Below are 20,736 nucleotides of genomic sequence, written 5' to 3'. Positions count from 1 at the left end.
TAGACTGACTGGAGTATTCGAAGAGCTCTGAGGCATTAAGTTTTTCAAATTGAAGGAAGGTAAACGAGGGATCCAGTTGTCTCGCCAAAAATTAATAGAATGACCAGATCCAACCTGCCATATACATCATTCCGAGAGAATGTGCCTAGCGTCCAAAATACTAGACCAAGCCCAAGACGGTGAGGAACCCCGAGTTGCTTCGAGGAAGGAGCAATGGGGAAAGTAACGGTTCTTCAGGACACAAACCCAAAGGGTGTTGGGATTGGCCAGGATTCGCCATCCTTGCTTGGCAAGAAGAGCTAAATTGAATGCCTCAATGCTATGAAAACCCATACCTCCTTCAGATTTTAGTAAGCCAAGAGATGACCAATTCTTCCAATGTATACCCGTTGTAGTGTCATTTCCCCACCAAAAGTTTGCAAGTGCCGAATTGATTTGATTGTAAAGAGTAGTTGAGAATTTGAAGACTAACATTAGATAGGCAGGAATTGCCATTGCCACATATTTGATCATGATTTGTTTTCCCGCTTGGGATAAAGTGGAAGTGTTCCACCTTGATATTTTCTTTTCAATATGCTCCTTAACATAGGCCAGAGCCGAAACCTTTGAGCTGCCCCAAATAGTCAGTAGACCAAGATAAAAACCCTGATTCAAAACCGGTTGCATACCCAACACCATGCTGATGAGATTAACAATTTTTGGAGGGGCGTTAGGGCTGAAGAAGAGTGAGGATTTGTTGAGATTGATGGACTGGCCTGAAGCACAACAATAGTGATGTAGAGTGTCCGATAGTACTTCGCAATTATACAGTGTAGCTTTAAGGAAGAAGATTGAGTCATCTGTAAAGAAAAGATGACTAACCCTTGGTTCATCTGTACTCAACCTAACAGCATCCAATAAGTTAGCCGCACATATTTTCCGGATCATTGTAGACAAAACATCATTGATAAAAGGAAGAGGAAATGGGAGAGTGGGTCTCCCTACGGTAGACCACGGGATGGCTTGAATTTGTGTCCAGGAGCTCCGTTGACAATAATAGCTAATGATACAGAAGTAACACATGACATTACCAGTCTCACCCAAGTTTGGTAAGTGGAATCCCATCTTGAGGAGGACCAGGTCTAAAAACTTCCAATCCACAAGGTCATATGCTGTGTTCATGTCCAGTTTAATTGCAAATTCCCCGACTGATCTCGATGTAAGTAACTTAAGATGGTGAAAAAGTTCATGGGCCACCAGTATATTGTCTTGTATCTGTTTGCCCAAGATGAAAGCAGACTGATTTTCAGAAATGAGAAACGGCATAAAAGGCCGTAGTCTGGTGGAGATGATCTTCGTCAATATCTTGTAAGCAAAGTTATAGAGGGCAATGGGGCAAAAATGAGTGGCTTGCTAAGGGACTTCCACTTTTGGAATCAAAGCAATGAAAGTAGCATTGAATTGTTTCAAGATTGAGGCAGAAGCAAAGGATTGAGCAGTTGCATCATGTACAACTTTCTTAACAATTTCCCAATAAGATTGTAGAAAGTACCCGGAGCCTTGAGCGCTCCCAAGTCAAAAACCGCCTCCCTAACTTCTTCAATGGTAATTTCGGCAAGCAAAGCCAAGTTCATTTCAGAAGTAACCACCGGGTTGACAAAATCAAGGACAGTTTGCACATGGTCACTTGGAGAGGCTTCGTACATGTCACGGAAGAAGTTATTGAGATGGGCAACAATATCTCTCTCATTTGTTAACCAACGACCAAATTCATTTTTGAGTCTCAGTATCTTATTTCTTTGTCGACGCATAATTGTTGATTGGTGGAAGTATCGGGTGTTGAGGTCTCCATGGGCAAGCCACAAGACTCTTGATCTCTGTTTCCAATATAATTTCTCTAGTGCCCAGTGAGAAGTAGGCCTCATCATTTAGCCCTTCGGCCCTAAGCCCGACCCGGCCGTTGCATTAGGGCGGGCCGACCCTACCCTTGCATTAGGGCGGGCCGACCCTACCCTTTCTCAAATAGGGTCGGGTAAGGGTCATGCAAATGAAGCCCGGCCCGGCCCTAAAAGCCCTACCCTAAAATTTATATTTTAGTTTTATTATTTTTCATTACATAGAATTATAGCAATGAAAATATAAAATCTGGATATGTTATATTAGAAAATGGGTATGAACTCAAATACCTAGTTAATGTCTGAGGCCCAATGACCCATTTTTGCCCAAGTCAGTCCAAGTCCAAGGCTCTTTACTTAGGCGTCTAGGGCATCAGACTTCATCACTTCGACAACTTCGAGTCTTCGATAGTTCAAACTTGGTCGCCGCTCTCTTCTTCTCCAATCTCCGACGTCGATGCCATCTCCACCTCCACCCTTTCTAATCCTCGGACAGTGGATTTGAATCCTCACTTCCTCAACCGTCTAGGGCGACGGCTTGTCCAGATCGCCGCCGTCTCTTAGCCTCACAACCAAGAATTTCGATGGTTTGTAAGATTTGGAGTAATTAATACTATAGTAGGGGATGTTGTGGTGTTCAATCTCATTCTTACAGTGAAGGACTTCTATAGCAGGTTTCTTTCTCTCTGTTTTACCAGACTGGTTCCTTTCTGTTCAAAAATTGATATGGCCACTTATGTTGTCAAAGTTTTCATATTTTATCTTTGATAGTACATACCAGAGATTTATAGTTGTGCAAGATGGCCTCACAATCCTTTATCTTGCAGATCTGTATTTTACTTGTACAACAGGAGATATGAGGGCACATACATGGTGTATGCCTTGGTGTAGTGATATATATCCATTTGTGAGCAGATGTAACTATGTTTAAGATAAAAGTTGAGTGAAACTATTGGTCGATAATAAAAGCATCTTGTATTTTCTTTAATCAGACTATAAGTCAAATGCCAATTGGGGTTTTTGATATTTACTTCTATTTGGATGTAGGTTTTGTTTGGTATTCTTTTGGTGTGTATGTTCCAAATTTGGTTTCATATCCTGGTTATACTCCAATCCAAACTGAATCAATTGATGATGATGCATATGAAGAACTTCCTGAAGGAGAACATATGAAGAACTTTCTGAAGAACTATAAGTCATGAAGTCATGAAGACTTATCAGTTTTTGTATCAACTTATCAAAGTGTCAAACATTACTTCATTTTTTGTAGCCTCAGTGGCTTAATGCCTCTAGCTCTATGCAATTTCAATTCAATTTCAAGTCTACTACTTGGTCAGTGAGAATGTGAGTTTCAGTTTACGTGGGATTTGTAGATATTTGTAATTAACTCAGGTTCAGTATATATTATCCAATGTGAGTAATTGAGCTTTATGTAATTAGTAAAATTGTGTTTTGTTTTATGTGATTTAAACAAAGGCCCGACTTGACCCTATTCGAAATGGGCTTGCCCGGCCCGGTCCTTTCAGCCCTTGCGCAATGGGCCTTAAGGGCGGGTAAGGGCTTATGTATTGAAGCTCCGGCCCGACCCTATGTTCCGTTGACTTGGTCAAAGCCTGGCCCTACCCTAAGCCCTAAAATTTAGGGTAGGGCTGGCCCTAGCCCGGCCCATGATGAGGCCTAGTGAGAAGCAATGTCAGCGGATATAGATGTGATTTTCTGATGGGCATCAGGTAGATCAAAGTCCAACAGAGACTGGATTCTTTTTGGCTATCAGTTGCAAGTTTGCCAAAATTTGGAAAAGTGTTTTTTGTCCAAAAGGAGAGGGAAGTTTGGCACTTTCTGAGATTGGAAGCCCAGTTTGTAGCCTGTGAAGGAGAAGAAGATGTCTGCCAGTTGGAGTAGGCTATCTGCATGCTAGCCGGATGTGTGGTCCACAAATGTTCGAATTGGAATATAGGGGAAGCCATAAACTCCATGGGATTAGTGTCTAGCATAATTGGTCGATGGTCCGATCCAAGCAAAGGAAGATGAAAGACCTGGGTCTTAGGTTGATTTGCAATCCAGTCATTGTTGCCAAGGGCGCGGTCCATCCTTTCCTTAATGACCACCTTTCCATGTTGAAAGCAGAACCAAGTATAATTTGGCCCTTGAAAGAGGAGATCCAATAGATGAGCATGGTTTAGAAAATCTTTGAACAAGTTAATCCTCCATCGTGGTTGAGGGAGGCTTCCCCATTTTTCATGCAACCACAGAATTTCGTTGAAATCCCCCAAACACAACTAGGGGAGAAAATGAGGGGAGAAAATGAGGGGAGAAGACCGTGTACAAAGAACACCAGATCAAGACTGTCTTTTGATTAACATGGGGGTTCCCATACAACCAAGACACATTACAAAGGAAATTTTCAGAAATAAAAAACACACTAGTATTTATATAATTAACTGTGCCGATAATACTAAAGACTTGGACAGAGCTGTCCCAAAATAGAGCAAGTCAACCGCCCCCATTGTTTGTAGGTTTGACTATAAACAAGTGTTCAAAACAAAGTTGATGATTCCAAAGCTTGAGCACTAGTTCTTGCTGCCGAGTCTCTATAAGAAAAAGCATAGAGGGGCTATGACGTTTAACCAAACGTCGGAGAGTTTTTCCGGTCAGGTCCGCCCCCATACCCTAACAATTCCACTATAGTAGTCTCATGATGGGCCCGTGGCTACATCAAGCCAGCCACCTGTGCCTTGATCCCCAGGAGGATCGGGGTCAGTTTGAGGGTTTGTAGAGTTTGCATCTTCCCCAACGAGAATAGGATTTGCAAAAGTAGAATTAGGAGTGGCCACTACTTCCAAAGCGAGGACAGGTGGGGGATGCATACCAGTATCATGAACGTCTCCTGATAGAAAGGTAGTCTGGGCCCCGAGAATGGAGCAAAGAGAAACCCAAATAGCTATTGGGCCATCATTTTCTTTAATGATTAGTCAATGCCACAAGTGATCTTAAAAGCTACTGCTTGATCCATTGAGGAGTGCATTCAAAAGCTAAATGAATCACAAAAACTAAGAAGGAAGGCAATGTGGAGATATAGCTACTTAGAATTTGTGGATGGCAATGTGGATAAACATATTGCAAGTTTGTGGAGACATGCTTATGATGGATACTCCTTTCCTTTGGACCTTTGGTTCACAAATTTTAGGACAACATTATCATAGGACACCCCTTGTTAGAGTTTGTATTATTGGTGTGGTTCTTATATTCTTACACTTACGAGTATAATAATAACTGTGGCACATCACTTACACATGGAAAAGTTGACACTTTACGTAATTATTTCCACCCACATGCAACCAAGTTCAACCCCACTTTACACTTGAATCTGTGTCTACCCAATTAGAGACAGTTAGGTTAGATACACCCTTTCACCACTCATTTTCTTTAGTGTTGATCAACTTTCTATAATATTTTCTTATGAATGGTTAACACTCGTTTCAGTAATCATCTTATTAATAAAGAGAAAAATACGAGATTTTTTTTGAAACGGGGTTAAATACGAGATTGTTTAGTCATCTAATTACTGTCGAATACTAAACCGTTCGTTGTGAAGGGGGTGGATCAGTAATTAAAGAGAAGATGGTTCAAGTCGAAGTCCCAATCTGAGGAGAAAATTATGATCCAACGGAATGGTAGGTTTGAACAGATGTGGCATTAATGTTCCCTCGTCTACAGTGCAGTGACCCAAACATAGTTGATTCTTCTTTCAGCATCAACGGTCAAACTGGGAAATTAAACGGACACAGATTTAATGTTACCATATTCAAAGAAGAAACGCAACTGCTACTGCAGGTTTGAGGGAACACAACTTCCCAAACGATGAAGACGACCAATCTCTTGGATTCGATTGTAGTCAGTAAATTAAAAAGTACTCCTATCTGACGCATTGTTGTTTAATCTATCAATTCTTGCCTGCCAATTTCAATGGCTGCATGTGATCCTTGGAACCCAATCCCCTAAATTTATATATTTATTTCAGCTCCATACAAAATTACAAATCAAGGACAAAAAATAAATGAAATAAAAATGTCGATGCGATAACATACAGAAATAGGTATGCGTTCAATCGTAATAAGACTGAGACAATTTCGGATGAAATCCAAATCGATTCTTTCTAATAGACCCGACTAAGTGATCCAGTCATGATCTCTTCAATAGTAATGACCTACGGCCAACGGATGCCAGATTACTAGCAAGTTACCTAGTGCACTATATTACCCAATCGCTCGAATTAATGAAGATATGTGAAGTGGCACTCAAATTTACATAATAAGATGTGTTTTTGGTGACAATCGAAGAACAAAACTATATATAATATATGTAAGACCCTGAAATAGATAATATCTTGCTACGTGGGACTGAAATCATGACAAGAATGGCTAATGGAAATGAACATTCACATTATTGAGTTAAAGTATATTAATTGCTTGCCTAACATCGGAAACCCTCACTCAGTGCTCTAGTACTACTACTCAATCATCATCAAAGAAACCCGTGAAATTGGTTTTGCTTGGGTGGTTGGCTAGTAAGAATGGCCACACATCACTCAGTCACTCACCCACCGAAATCAAAGATCATAAAAATCACCAGGAGAGTAATGACAAGTACCCGTGAACCAGAATTCAACGTTTTCGACTACATTATCTATCTATATTCAGTTTATCAGATCCAAGCGTTGGATTATAGCTCAGAAATTTAGCCAAAATCCTAGGCCGGTGGATCCCACTGTCCCAGACATGCATGGGTTTTTTTTGGGCTTTTAACATAATATGGGACTAGTAGCTCCAGATCTTTACTAATTAGGTGTGAAAAAGAAGGCTATGCCACTCCGGGGTCGGTGCTCTGAAAGTAAATAAAGGATGGAAGAATGTGCAGGAGCATGGGTTAAAACTTAAAAGAAGATTAAAGTTAAAAAATACATGTGATGAAAGACGAAGCTGGAGTATATATCTAAAGCTGTGAAACGCCAGAAAAATAAAATAATAAATGGGAAAAAAGGAAAGGGCTGTGAAACACCATCTTTTGTCTACAAGCAATCATTCAAGAACCGGACAACTACCCACCGTCTTCTACTTTATTCCCGCTCCGTTCCATCTCTCATTTCTTCACTCTGATCATCCAGCTGTCCCAGAGCTCGCTCTCTGTATTAAAAACCCAACCCAGCGTTAGCAAAGCCTCTTCTTCTATTCCATGGTCTCTCTCTCTGAACAAAGAGAGAGTACTGAACTAGTCAAGTTGAGAATAAGATAGTATAGCGAAAACTATGGCCATGTCTAGTTTCTTGATGGTTGTTTTGTTTCTGGGTCTGGGTCTGGGCCACTTCGCCGCGGCGGAGGTGGAGGAGGACGCTAGAAGCAGTCGGAGCACCTACATTGTTCACATGGCGAAATCCGAAATGCCGGCGAGTTTCGAGCACCACACTCACTGGTACGACGCGTCGCTCAAATCGGCCTCCGGCTCGGCCGAGATGCTCTACACCTACACCAACGCCATCCACGGCTTCTCCACGCAGCTGACGCCGGAGGAGGCCGAGACGCTCAAGTTCCAACCCGGGGTTCTGTTCGTTCTTCCCGAGTTGAAGTACGAGCTCCACACCACTCGGACCCCCGAGTTCCTCGGACTCGACCAGAGCAACCAGCTCTTCCCCAACTCGGTGTCGGCCAGTGACGTCATCGTCGGAGTGTTGGACACTGGAGTCTGGCCAGAGAGCAAGAGCTTTGATGACGCCGGACTCGGACCTGTTCCGGCGAGCTGGAAGGGCACGTGCGAAGTAGGCACGAGCTTCAACTCCTCGGCGTGTAATCGGAAGCTGATCGGTGCCAGGTACTTCGCCAAAGGCTACGAGGCCACATTAGGCCCCATCGACACTTCCAAGGAGTCCAGGTCCCCCAGAGACGACGACGGCCACGGAACCCACACCGCCACCACCGCGGCTGGGTCCGTCGTCACCGGAGCGAGTCTGTTCGGGTACGCGCCGGGATCCGCGCGTGGGATGGCCACTCACGCCAGGATCGCCGCCTACAAAGTGTGCTGGATCGGCGGGTGTTTCAGCTCCGACATCTTGATGGCCATAGACCAAGCCATCGACGACAACGTCAACGTTTTGTCCATGTCGCTCGGCGGCGGAATGTCAGACTATTTCAGGGACAGCGTGGCGATCGGATCTTTCTCGGCGATGGAGAAGGGGATCTTGATCTCGTGCTCGGCCGGAAACGCGGGTCCCAGCGCGTACAGTTTGTCCAACTCGGCTCCGTGGATCACAACCGTAGGCGCGGGCACACTGGATCGCGACTTCCCGGCTTACCTCAGCCTCGGTAACGGTAAAAACATCTCAGGCGTTTCGCTTTACCGCGGTAATTCCGAGGCCACCGCTTTGGAAATGACGCCCTTTATTTACGCCGGTAACGCCAGTAACTCTACTTCCGGGAATCTCTGCATGATGGGAAGTTTGATACCTGAAAAAGTGAAGGGCAAAATAGTAATGTGCGACCGTGGAGTAAACTCCCGGGTCCAGAAAGGAACCGTGGTCAAAGCCGCCGGAGGAATCGGCATGGTCCTCTCCAACACCGCCGCAAACGGCGAGGAGCTGGTGGCCGACGCTCATTTGCTGCCGGCGACGGCGGTGGGCCAGAAAAACGGCGATGTCGTAAGGAGCTATCTGTTATCGGATCCGAATCCAACGGCCGCAATCCTGTTCGAGGGCACCAAGGTCGGAATCGAGCCTTCTCCGGTGGTCGCGGCGTTCAGTTCCCGAGGCCCGAACGCGATCTCACCGGACATTCTGAAACCCGACATCGTCGCGCCTGGTGTCAACATCTTAGCCGGGTGGTCCGGCGCCATCGGCCCCACCGGTCTGGCGGTCGACTCGCGGCGCGTGGCGTTCAACATCATCTCCGGCACGTCGATGTCCTGCCCGCACGTGAGCGGCCTCGCCGCGCTGCTCAAGGGGGTGCACCCGGATTGGAGCCCCGCCGCGATCCGATCGGCGCTGATGACCACCGCCTACACGGCCTACAAGAATGGGCAGAAGTTGCAGGACGTGGCTACCGGAAAGCCATCCACGCCCTTCGATCACGGTGCTGGACACGTGGACCCCGTATCGGCCCTCAATCCGGGGCTGGTCTACGATCTAACGGTGGAGGATTATCTAAACTTTCTCTGTGCGTTGAACTACACCGAGTCCGAAATCACCAGCTTGGCTAAAAGAAAGTTTACTTGCGACGAAAGCAAGAGTTACAGCGTTAGGGATATGAACTACCCTTCTTTCGCTGTAAATTTGGTGAGCGGCTCGTCGTCTTCGTCCACTGTATTGAAGTACTCGAGGATTCTCACCAATGTGGGCCCGGCCGGAACGTACAAGGCGACAGCGACCATGGATGACCCGTCGGTGAAGATTTCGGTGGAGCCAGAGTCGTTGAGTTTCGCCGCGGCGAATGAGAAGAAGAGTTACACGGTGACGTTCGCGGTAACGGGGTCGAGATCATTGAGCAGCTTTGGGAGGCTCGAGTGGTCTGATGGGAAGCACATTGTTGGAAGTCCGATAGCAATCAGCCGGAGTTAGGTGGAAAGCGTAATGTACACGACGTGTTTGATGAAATTCACTCGCTCAAAGAGTGAAGTGAATGTGTGGATTGCGCAATGCTTAAAGCTCTAGTGTTAGAGATCGGAGCTGTATGACTCTGAGTTTGTGATGGTAATTATTTCCACAGCTAAAAATGGAGGCTGGGAAAGGTTGTTAGAGTTGAGGGTGTTTAATTTCTTAGTTTATTGGTGTACAGTGTTTTTCAGTTTGACAAGAACACAGTGTAATTGTGCATTCATGTCTTTGAATAATGCAAGTTACACAGTCACTGGTTGGGTCATTGTCCTTTTTATAGGATAGTTCCCCAAGTCCTAGCTTTTCCCATAATGTACAAGATAAGATGACCTTGCTTGTATGCCTTGTTCTTTTCTATGTTTGCAGTTATGAAATTGTACAACTTGGTCTCTGTGCCTTTGGAACGTTGATCTTGGCCAACTTACAATTAAATGTTTGGACTGGGAAAGTTGCTCTGAGTTTTGAATTTACATTCCTGTAATTCTAATGAGAATGTGCTTCTGTATTCGGAAAGGAATCTCAGTGTTCGTAGATCAACAAACTAATGTTGGGCTTTTGGTTCTCTTTTACTATGTTACGTCCGGAGAAGTTGGGCTACACGCCTACACAGCCCACACTCATCATGTTGCCGAAACTCATGAGCTAACCAACCCATATAGGCCCATTCACAAAACCATGCCCGAGGACATAGCGACCCCAAAATCTGAAGTTTCCGACCATCTACACCCAATATTAGGAGATGTGAATAGGGTTTCCTAAGAGATCAAACCATAAATGACGGTCATTTTTCTTTCTTAATAGACATAAATATTATAAATCAATGTCTTATGGTATTCTGTATTCACCTTGTGACATTGATATCATGTGCTATATATAAAAACCAATATATACAAGGTAAGAGAACGTAGAGTTCTCATTTATCAGGAATAAAAAAAATTCACGACTCGCTGCTATATTCACGGGTATATTCATCTCACCGTTGTAATAACACCTCCAAATCAAACAGACCAAAACTGAGCAAGGTTAACTCGGTGGATCGATTTACTAGTGTAAATTGTAAAGTATCCAAAGTATCCTCAACAATATCCAAACAAGTAAATTGTAAATTGTAAATTGATGATAAAGCAGATAAACGTACGATTCAGGTCGGCTAGGCGGTTAGGGCAAAACCAACAAAATAACATATCCAACCAACAAGATATGTGCGTTGTCGGTGACTTCCACCTTGCTCTGTCTTCCATCGGGAACAGGGAACTTATCTTCAACCTTTGTCCGAATCACATCCAAGATCCTATTTCACCGTCCATTTTTTAGCCAATCCCCATTTTCACTGTAATAAAAAACCAGCCGACGTTCCTTACTAGCTATCTCGGCCACGTAAAACGATGAGTCAGTCTACACCATCTAATCTTCCAACACGTGTCCAACCCTAACACGTGTCACAGTTTCAAGCAGATCGAAACCCCAATAAAACCAGACCACCCCTGTCCACATTTCTCAGCAAAACCAAATCAAACGACCTCTAAAGATCACCACCATTTTCTTTGAGATATCATTCGAGTTGTGAAAATGGCGAGCAAGCCAGGAGGAGAGAGAAAGCCAGCAGCTGATCAGGGAAGCGATGCGAAGTTAGAGCAGGCAATGAAGGACAGTCCGTACGTCCAATCCGATAACTTGGAGGATTACAAGCGCCAGGGGTACGGAACCGAGGGACATCAACAGGTCCAGCCGGGTCGGGGCGCCGGATCCACCGATGCTCCGACTGTTTCCGGGGCTAATGTTTCCTCCAAGGCGGATGTTACCGCCTCTGAAACTATCAACAGCCAAGGAGTTAATTAGGTTTCTTTTATTGAATGCAAGGCATTTGTGTTGTTATTATTAAGGCATTGGTATTGTAATGTTGTTTCTGTGTAAAAATGCAAGGCATTTGTGTTGTTATTATTAATGCATTGGTATTGTAATGTTGTTTCTTTGTATGAATGCAAGGCATTTGTGTTGTTATTAATAATGTATTGGTAATATTGTAATGTTGTTTAACAGATAGTTTTTTTTTTTTGATCGAGTAGTTAGCTGTTAATAACTCACACACCCATGCAGTGGTATCTCAACGTCAGGACACCTGCACCGACATTACGGCGAAAGCCAGGCAATTTGATTGTGTTAGACTGTTAGAGTGTGTTAATTACTGTTCCTGAATTGTTACCAGGGAGATTTTGTTGTGCATGTATGGAATGATATATAACAACCCCATTATATATATGTCGTGTATGGTTTTATAGAATTTGCTTTGTTATCATCGTATTGTGAATCTTGAGACCTGAAGAGGGTTGAGTGGATTCAAAAAAAAAAAAATTCAAGCAACTAATTGTGCTTATACATTCTAGCAATCTAGCTCTATGTAATATGTGTTGTTTGTTTTTGCCATGTAACACTACCACAAAAGTGGGCTTTGGACACCATTTCTTGCCCACGTTTAGTCTAATGGTGACAGGGCCCAAACTATGTCTGGCCAATTTTTCTAGTGGTGTCTCTATAATTGATTTTTATTTTTATTTAATCAATGAAAGTAAAAACTAAAATTGTTCAAGCCTCACGGCCTCACCAATGCGTTTAAAGATATAAAATATTATTTTAGACTAAATCAGCAATTCTTTTATCTTCTTATAATTCTTATCTTTCTTTTTCTGCGGTGCAGAACAACGCTCTCCTCTCTCTCTCTCTCTCTCTCTATATATATATATATATATATATATATATGAGTTTCTCTCAATGTCTGTGTGTGAAGAATGAAGAGAAGAGAGCAGTAATCTTCCAATGACCACCTGTACCGTACAAAATCGGATTTAGTCTTTTATTTTGAGTGGTTTATATGTGATCTACGTTTCAGCTCCATCAAAATGACGAGAAAAGCATACCCATACGGAGTGAAATCTCATATTCGCACCAAAGGTACAACAAATAGTTCTTTTTGGAATTTTAGGATATTGGGTTTTTCTTTTCTTGTGCATGATTCTTTCTTGATTTTGATTTTAGGCTCTTGCATGAATTCTTTCTTGAACGCAGAACTTGAATTTTTGGGGTTAATTTTTTTGGGTTGGAATGAAGCTTTTCGCACTGGTCAAAACAAAAGAAAAGGAATGGACCTTTTCATGATCTTTAGGATAATGAAAGGTGAAATAATTAGATTGATGAAAATTCTGTTTTGCTGAAATTTTATTGTTTTTGACTAGCTAAAGGTCGAGTCTTTTCATTAATTCAGTTTAGATATGTCATTCCTTCATGGTGATGATATCATTTCTGAGATTGACTTAAGTTAATTTGTTCAGTTTTGATTTTTTTTGAATTACAAATGGCTATAACATACCAACATCTATAAATTTCATGCATGTCTTATTGCTTATTGTCATTCTTCATTGCGTTGATTTTGATTTGTGAGATGTGTTTAAGTTCAAAATTCCTCTGAATTTGCTCAATTTTTGAACCTTTTTTAATTATCATTGGCTGCACTATACCATATCTTGTATGGTGCAAGTCTTTTGGCATCTCCGAAATTATACTGTCCAGATTTGTGCTACTTTATTCCAATTTTCAACCAGGTTTATTTTTTGTTGTATGGAATAAGCATATTGAACTTATTTGTTTGAGATAATGTTTAAATCTTTTGATGATGCAAATTTTTAACTTTTTTTTTTTTCTTGCAGAGCAATTGTTACTAAAGTTTTTAGCAGATACATTCCCAGTTTCATTCTTTTGTTATTTCTGAAAATGGTATCGTTTGTTATGTAATTCTTTTTAGGACAAAATACTGTTACTCCCTATACTTATAGGGTATCGACCTTTCAGTCCCTGACGTTTCAATTTCACCTAAAAAGTCCCTGAACTTTCCAATTTCATCTAAAAAGTCCCTGCCGTCAATTTTCCGTTAAAAAATCTGTTATCTTGCTAACGTGACACTATTTCAACAGTAAAATAACTATTTTATCCTTATTGACCCCAAAAAAAAAAATTTACTCTCTTTTTTTCTTTTTTTAACTCTTTTTTCTCTATTTTTTTAATTTGTTCTTTTTTATTCCTACTTTTTTTTTTAACTCTTTTTTCTCTCTTTTTTTATTTATTTGTTCTCTCTTTTTTTTTTTTTAACCCTGTTTTCTCTTTTTTTTCCTACTATTTTTTCTTTAACTCTTTTTTCTTCTTTTTTTTTAAAAACTTTTTTCCTCTTTTTTTTATTTGTTCTCTCTCTTTTGTTTTTTTATTTTTTATTTTTTTATTTCTTTATCTTTTCTGTTTACCTCTTCTTCCTCTTCCTCCTCTCTGCTCTTCGGCCTTCTTTTCCTACTCCCTGATCGCAGCTCCAGTTTTCGGTGAGCATCACCACCTCTCCTAATCACCGTTGGCGTGCCCGCCGCTCCAAGCAAGTGCTGGCCATTCCACCATCCATCCATCATCCCCGTCATGCCAGCAAGCATCACCACCTCTCCTAATCACCCCTCTCCATACAGCGGTTCCAAACCAAATCGGAGCACACCCAAATCAAATCAATTCACATTCACCTCCTTTTCTTCGGTGCCAAAACAGTTCAAACATTTCTCTCTAAAGTTACGATCAGAAACAGCCAAATAGACCAAAACATGGAAACTCGCAAGAAAACTCAAATATCTTATCCTCTTCGAATCTCTATTGGCTCATCATCTCAGCAAACCAACACCAAAGAAACGTTATTGACGTCGAGAGAAAGCTTCTGATATAGCTCCGACACCACGAAGGGGCCGGAATCTGAAGGGAAGAGAACCCGACCATTTCGGCTTTCAAGCGTGGCCGAAAACTGGAGCTGCGATCAGGGAGGAGGAAAATAAGACCGAAGATCAGAGAGGAGGAAGAGGAAGAAGAGGTAAATAGAAAAGAGAAAGAAATATATATATATATATATATATATAAAGAGAGAGAAAATAAAAATAAAAAAGAGAAAAGAGAGTTAAAAAAATAGAGAAAAAAGAGTTAAAAAAAAGTAGGAATCAAAAAGAACAAATTAAAAAAAAAGAGAAAAAATGGTAGGAAAAAAAAAAAAGAACAAATTAAAAAAATAGAGAAAAAAGAGTTAAAAAACAGAAAAGAGAGTAAATTTTTTTTTTTGGGTCAGTAAGGGTAAAATAGTCATTTTACTGTTGAAATAGTGCCACGTCAGCAAGATAACAGACTTTTTAACGGAAAATTGACGGCAGAGACTTTTTAGGTGAAATTAGAAAGTTCAGGGACTTTTTAGGTGAAATTGAAACATCAGGGACTGAAACGTCGAGACCCTATAAGTATAGGGAGTAAATAGTATTTTGTCCTTCTTTTTATCCATTCAAGAATATATATCTCACAATGAAATAAAAGGAGTGCATCTTCAAAAGTACTTTTGTGGATGTCTTTTTTTGCTATTGTATTTACTGAATCATTTTTCTAAAACTTCCATATTTTTTTATCGATACCAAGAATATTCCTGCAAAGCTTGATTTACTTTGACATTTGTCTACTTTTCTTGAAATTGCAGAGTACAGAATCGTCTCTGGTGTGGCTGGACTTTTGATTGTCCTTAAAAATCTAAGGTAAGTAAACATTTTGTTCAAGTGACTGCTGTTTAGGACTGCTTATTAATTTCTGGAGATTTTGTCCCTTTGTATACCCTCCTGGTAAGTTCATAATTTTGGAGAACTGTCAGACTTAATGGGGCTCTGGTGCATCTTGTAATGTCACCTTAATTTTATTGGATTGCATCATTGGTTCCTCATAAATGCTTACTACTTTAAGCTTTTATTGAATTTCCTTGTAGATCTAACATACAAATGTGATTGTGTATATTCTTGCTGGGAAATGAATTTTATGAACTTATTAATCAAATGCAGTTCCTTTACAATTTTATATTCTTTACACCAAATAGAGAATATTTTTCTAACTAGCTCATTCCAACTTTTGAGGCCTGTTGTTAACTAACTTATATCACTGTACTAGGGATGAGTTCAATATGATGTCAAAGTCAAAGGCTAAACTACTCCATGGGAAGCTCTTGGAAAGGAAATACAATCATGAGGATATCATCTTGTCCTTGATTCGCCATCAATCTATTTGAACTTTTTAAGTAAGATTCTTAAATGACTGGTTATATGCAATTTTATTGCTAGTTTATATCTGGTTTGTAGATTTTTAAACTTAATGAGTTATGTGGCATAACAAGACTACTTTTAATGTATGTCCTATATGTTAAATTGACACGTAGCATTTATTATTTTGTAGGGGGTTGTAATATGAAATTGAAGATGCAAGAGCTTATGAATGAGGAGACAAAAAATGTTGTTCACTCAATAAGGTACTCGTAAAATCTATTCTTTTGTAAATGTGAATAATGATGTATAGTTCTAGTTCAAGAAAACATATTTATGGCCTGAGTAGTCCTTGAACATGGTTGGTTTTGAAAGCATAGTCTAATAAGAATATTTTGTATTATCGACAACATGCAAGTTTAATTATGAAATAAAGGGGATAAGAATCTGTAATTAAGTATGCCTCCTCCATAAAGTGGGCTAATACCACCATTGATATATTATGGTTGTATAATTGCAAGTGCTTAAAAACTTCATGCATAGAATACCAACTGACAAGACCCACCCCGAATTCCACCCTGGAATCCGAAGTGGCCATGCGGGACCCACCTTTAAAGGAGATTTACCAAAAATTTCGGCATAACCTCCCTTAAAAATGGTTAACCCAAAAACCTGCGGAAAACCAAAATTCACTTCTAATTATCCAACCACAACTCCTGGAGCCACTCTGCTCCCAAATTCAAACAATCATCCCAAAGCTAATATCATCATACATAATCTCCAAAGGGTACAAGTTACTACAATCACCAAAGTTAGGTCATAGACCTCAAATATAATACATATAAGTTGGGTCACATATCCCTTAGTAATCAGAGCATTATAGGAATATAAAAAGACGAGGAATACAGTAGGTTAACCAGGTAACCTACAGAATGTGATGGCGGAAGCAGGTGTGGTCACTATGGCTCACACTCGTACACCGAGCAACAATACTGCAATCTGGGCATTTGAAACCGAAGGGCCTAGGGAAAAGTATATAAAAACGTTAGCGTGAGTGGACAAAAATAAATAATTTTAAACAAAAGAGATTTTATACTTTCTTACATTTATTTCTTTAAAAACTCCCGATGCATGCAATAATTAAGAAAAGACCGACTAGCCCCGCTAGTCAAGAACAACAACAAAAGAACATGGGGAAAATGGGTTCACCATACGGGAATGGAGCCCCTCAGGCTCAACCTACCCTCGACTGCCACTCACACATAGATTGTGCGAGGAGGAGAACTAATAACCTCAACTACCACTCACACATAAATTGTGCGAGGAGGAGAATATCACCTCGACTACCACCCACGTGAGGAGGAGAAAGCTACCTCACTGCCACTCACAAACACAAAGTAAGTGAGGAGGAGACCTATTCACATGACCCGCGTATGGTGAGGAAGAAGATCGTCAAAAGCCAGTAAATCTGTATAATTTCCCCACTTATCTCGCAAAATCGGAATCCAATGTATAAAGACGTGACCCCGCACGCCAAGCTCATCTCAGGTTCAAATATAAATAGGGTATAAATAAGTATAAAGTCTTGCTTCATGGAAATCTCCATATAATCTCAAATCGCCAAATATAAATATAAAATAAATAGTATAAATTTCCGAATCCGCATAAATCAAAATCCTCAAATCGAGCATAATGAATCTAAATTCAAAAGTTCAAACCAATAAATCATTCAATAATCCAAACCAAAATAAAATGCTCGATAATTAAATTGATAAATCGATAAACTCAAAACTTGCGGAATATAATTTGCATGCATCAATTAAAATCAAAGGTCCACTCACAATATGCGGTCAATCCTGACGTCGCTCGTGATTCTCCTCGTATGGAGACTCCTCTCGTCCTGTACGAATAACAATCATAAATATATATATAATCCACAGGACGGAATTTTAATTTTACGATACTTATAATTGGAAATTCATAACATCCCCCTTCCTAATATCCGACTCCTCAACTCTCTACAACATCCATCCTTAATGCTCCAACATTAATCTGTCATTGATGCAATACCTAGAGTGAATTCGAAAGGAATTCGGCGATCGAATTCGCGATAATCAATAATTAATCATTTAAACTCAATTTGTAAATCCTCCGATTTCCACCAAACTTCATGCATTACATTCTACAATCATTATAGGGTATATGGGATTAAAACGACAATTAAAACACAACTCTACGCGCCACCACACGCTACCTACAGTGGCGGCGCGTGGGGACCACGAGCCGGCGGCCACTTCCTCCGATGACCACCAAACTCCGGCACTAGCATCTACACAACAAGCCCAATCAACTTTCAAACTACAACATCATCCAATTTTACCTCGAAGTGGTCGAATCAAGCCGGTGAAGGAAAGCCCCGAAGCTTCAAAAACCCTAGAAATAAAAATTTGTCAATTCGACCTCTACAATGCAAATTGGAATGAACTACCTTAGGGGAAATAATCTCCATCAAAAACCAAACCTTCGATGTGAATATGGTGGCCGGAGGTGGCCGGAATGGCCGGAAATCGGCAAAATCCCAAAACTGCGACCGGAGCACTTCTTGCTTCGATCCGGACTTTCACGGCCGAAACTCCCCAATCCTAGGTCACTGGCATCAAGAGCGGGTTGAGGCGCCCCTGTGGTGACCGGTTGCACGCCGGATGATGGCCGGAAAGTGAAGAATCGGATGGGAAGAGGAGAACCCGAAGGGAAAGGGAGGAGAATCGGGGGAGAGGAGAGAGAAAGAGGGGTGGGTTTCTGGTTTTGGAAACCTACCCGGGTAACTTCTATATTTATCCAAATTTTTATCATGAATAGTAACTTTCGTATTTCACTCATAACTTTTGCATACGAACTCCGATTTTTACGTACCACATATGCACGCGCTCGGTTTAACGTCCTCTACAACTCTCATGAAGGAAATTTTCTCAAATTATTAACTCATAAAAAGTCAATTTTTAACCACCCCTTAAACGTTAAAATTATAACCGCGAACGGTAACCATAATGAATTTCATGTAACTCAGTAAAAAGGGTATAACAGATGTGGGGTGTAACAACTATTGTTCAACATAACCTAGTTTTTGGCTTCAGATTTTTCCTTCTATGTGTAAACCATGCCAATAGCTGTTTAATTGGACCAGCTTTTACTACATAGTCAATGTGAATGAAAATTGTTTGTTTTAAGTTTGTTGCCCGAAAAAAATTTCATTGCAGGTGGATACTTTCTGGCTGACTTGTGTGTTTTCCTGCTTGCAGGAAAAGATATGGACTTGCAATGCATACGTCAGAAGAGAGGAGAGCAATATCTGGTATTATGAAAGAAGGTATGTGATCCATAACATATAGGGAGCTTTTATATGAACTTATGTACCTGCCCAATTGCTGCTGCAGTTACCTGTCATCTGAGCTTCAGTCTTCGTTTGTAAATCTGTCTTATTGTTTTAGCTTTTATATTCTACCCTAGCTAGGATAGTTGTTTAGTTTATGAGCTTCAAGTTGATATTATTACATAGTCCATATTCATGATAATCATTTGTTTTATATTTCTTGCCTGAAAGAAATAAAATTATCAGTGATTATTTATAGCCAAGTAATCCTTGCCCATTTTAGTGCTTTGCAGGAAAGATCATTTTGCAGTTCGGTGATGGTTGAACAGAGATGAGAGCAATGTCTAGTTTTAGATGAAAGAGACAACGATTTTGAAGTTGCTGGGCTCAATATGTAGGACTCATCGAGTTCTAAAACAGTATTTGACTATTTGTATTTAGATATTTTAATTTTTTTTATTTGTTTATTTAATGTAGTCACCAAAGATTGCATTGGTGGGTAGACTTCATATGTGAGACCCATAATGGTAGGCACCAAAAGGTTGATAGTGGGTTTTTGAGTAATTGTCACGCCTGCAATGCAAACCAACAAGATAATGGTGGCTAGACCCCTGCCTATTGGTGTTGCCCGCCAATGATTGCTGCCCATTGCTTCAATTCACACCATTGGTGATGGTGTCTTTTGGCCATATTTGTTGCAGTGTAAATAAAGACGAACACTGTGTCAACTTCTTGCATTTCACACCCTGCATAACTATCAGTTGCAACCAATGGCCACTCTTCCTATTTGAGTTTTCTACAGCAATTGTAGGCAAGCAATTAATTTTAACCGTTCGAAAAGTTAATTGTGGATAGCTAGCTGCTATAAAATTAAGTTGCTGTGATATTTAACACAGCAGATAGACTTGGATAAAAGTGGAGAATAATGATATTTTGGTTATGAAGTGTTCACAAAAGTTCAAAACAGACGTGGTTACAAACTATTCATGATATGTTATATCATTTGACATTAGTATTTTCTTTATTTTCTACTTCCAGAATCATCAAAATCTGATATCTCATTTGATTTCAGATCTGTTGGAGCTATAGATTTCGTTATGAAGATTGGTAAAATACTGGGCCTAGTTTGCTGAAGATTGAGATAGCCCATAGAGGATATCAAATGGTGCCCAATTAATAATTTGTTGAGTAGGCTTTGCTTTTTGTTTGGCTCTATATAATGACTCACATTCATCATCACCGTAATCATCAAAGAGTTTAGTTTGGACTTTGGAGGGAAAATGTTTCTTATCGATCTCGGTTTCTTTTTTCACACTACACATGCCACCTTGAAGAAGCACACAACAAATGCAAAAGGTTAACATGGATGATATATCAAAACAAGTCGAAAGCAGTGATAGACATTTTGAGCAATTGATATAAACTCAAACTGTGGCGTTTATGTACCTTCACTTTGGACATTCGCTCGGAAGTATCTTTCACGACTGCCATTGAGCATTAGCGAAGGATCTTTGAGTACTTTACTTTGCCGATAAAACACATGGATTTCAATAGTTAGTGATTGGAGATGAAGTGAACTAGTAGACACGAGAAATTACACAATCAGAGATGTCTTTCACTATCATCTTTATTATAACTACACTTGCAAATTTGCGAATATATGTCTTTTGCCGATCAAACATATGCTTGCCTAATAAGAAAAGAATAAATTAATTAATAACACCGACGTGCACTTGCACCAACAAGAATAAACTGATGGATGATATCAAGTGT

General features: G+C 40.5%; 2 protein-coding genes and 1 long non-coding RNA gene across 4 annotated transcripts; all 3 read left to right on the top strand.

The window, feature by feature from the left end:
- Nucleotides 1–6,921: 6,921 nt before the first annotated feature.
- LOC112186242 (subtilisin-like protease SBT1.7) lies at nt 6,922–9,917 on the top strand. The gene has a single exon (XM_024324597.2). The coding sequence runs from the start codon at nt 7,180–7,182 to the stop codon at nt 9,475–9,477; it is 2,298 nt and encodes a 765-aa protein (XP_024180365.1). The 5' UTR covers nt 6,922–7,179; the 3' UTR covers nt 9,478–9,917.
- Nucleotides 9,918–11,000: 1,083 nt separating this feature from the next.
- LOC112189314 lies at nt 11,001–11,550 on the top strand. The gene has a single exon (XM_024328616.2). The coding sequence runs from the start codon at nt 11,083–11,085 to the stop codon at nt 11,350–11,352; it is 270 nt and encodes an 89-aa protein (XP_024184384.1). The 5' UTR covers nt 11,001–11,082; the 3' UTR covers nt 11,353–11,550.
- A 709-nt stretch (nt 11,551–12,259) lies between these two features.
- Nucleotides 12,260–19,691, top strand: LOC112189315. Of its 2 annotated transcripts, XR_002931829.2 has the most exons (7): nt 12,260–12,462; nt 13,215–13,281; nt 15,047–15,101; nt 15,505–15,631; nt 15,787–15,859; nt 18,893–18,960; nt 19,247–19,691. It is a non-coding gene; the product is annotated as an uncharacterized LOC112189315 (long non-coding RNA). The 2 variants fall into 2 exon arrangements; XR_005805319.1 differs by lacking the exon at nt 13,215–13,281 and having other exon boundaries at nt 12,262–12,462.
- The last annotated feature ends 1,045 nt before the right edge of the window (nt 19,692–20,736 follow it).

Source organism: Rosa chinensis, chromosome 2, assembly GCF_002994745.2.
Source record: "Rosa chinensis cultivar Old Blush chromosome 2, RchiOBHm-V2, whole genome shotgun sequence".
NCBI classification, from domain to species: Eukaryota; Viridiplantae; Streptophyta; class Magnoliopsida; order Rosales; family Rosaceae; genus Rosa; species Rosa chinensis.
The sequence above is the reverse complement of the archived record's forward strand: the minus strand, read 5'-3'. Positions and strand labels throughout refer to the sequence as shown.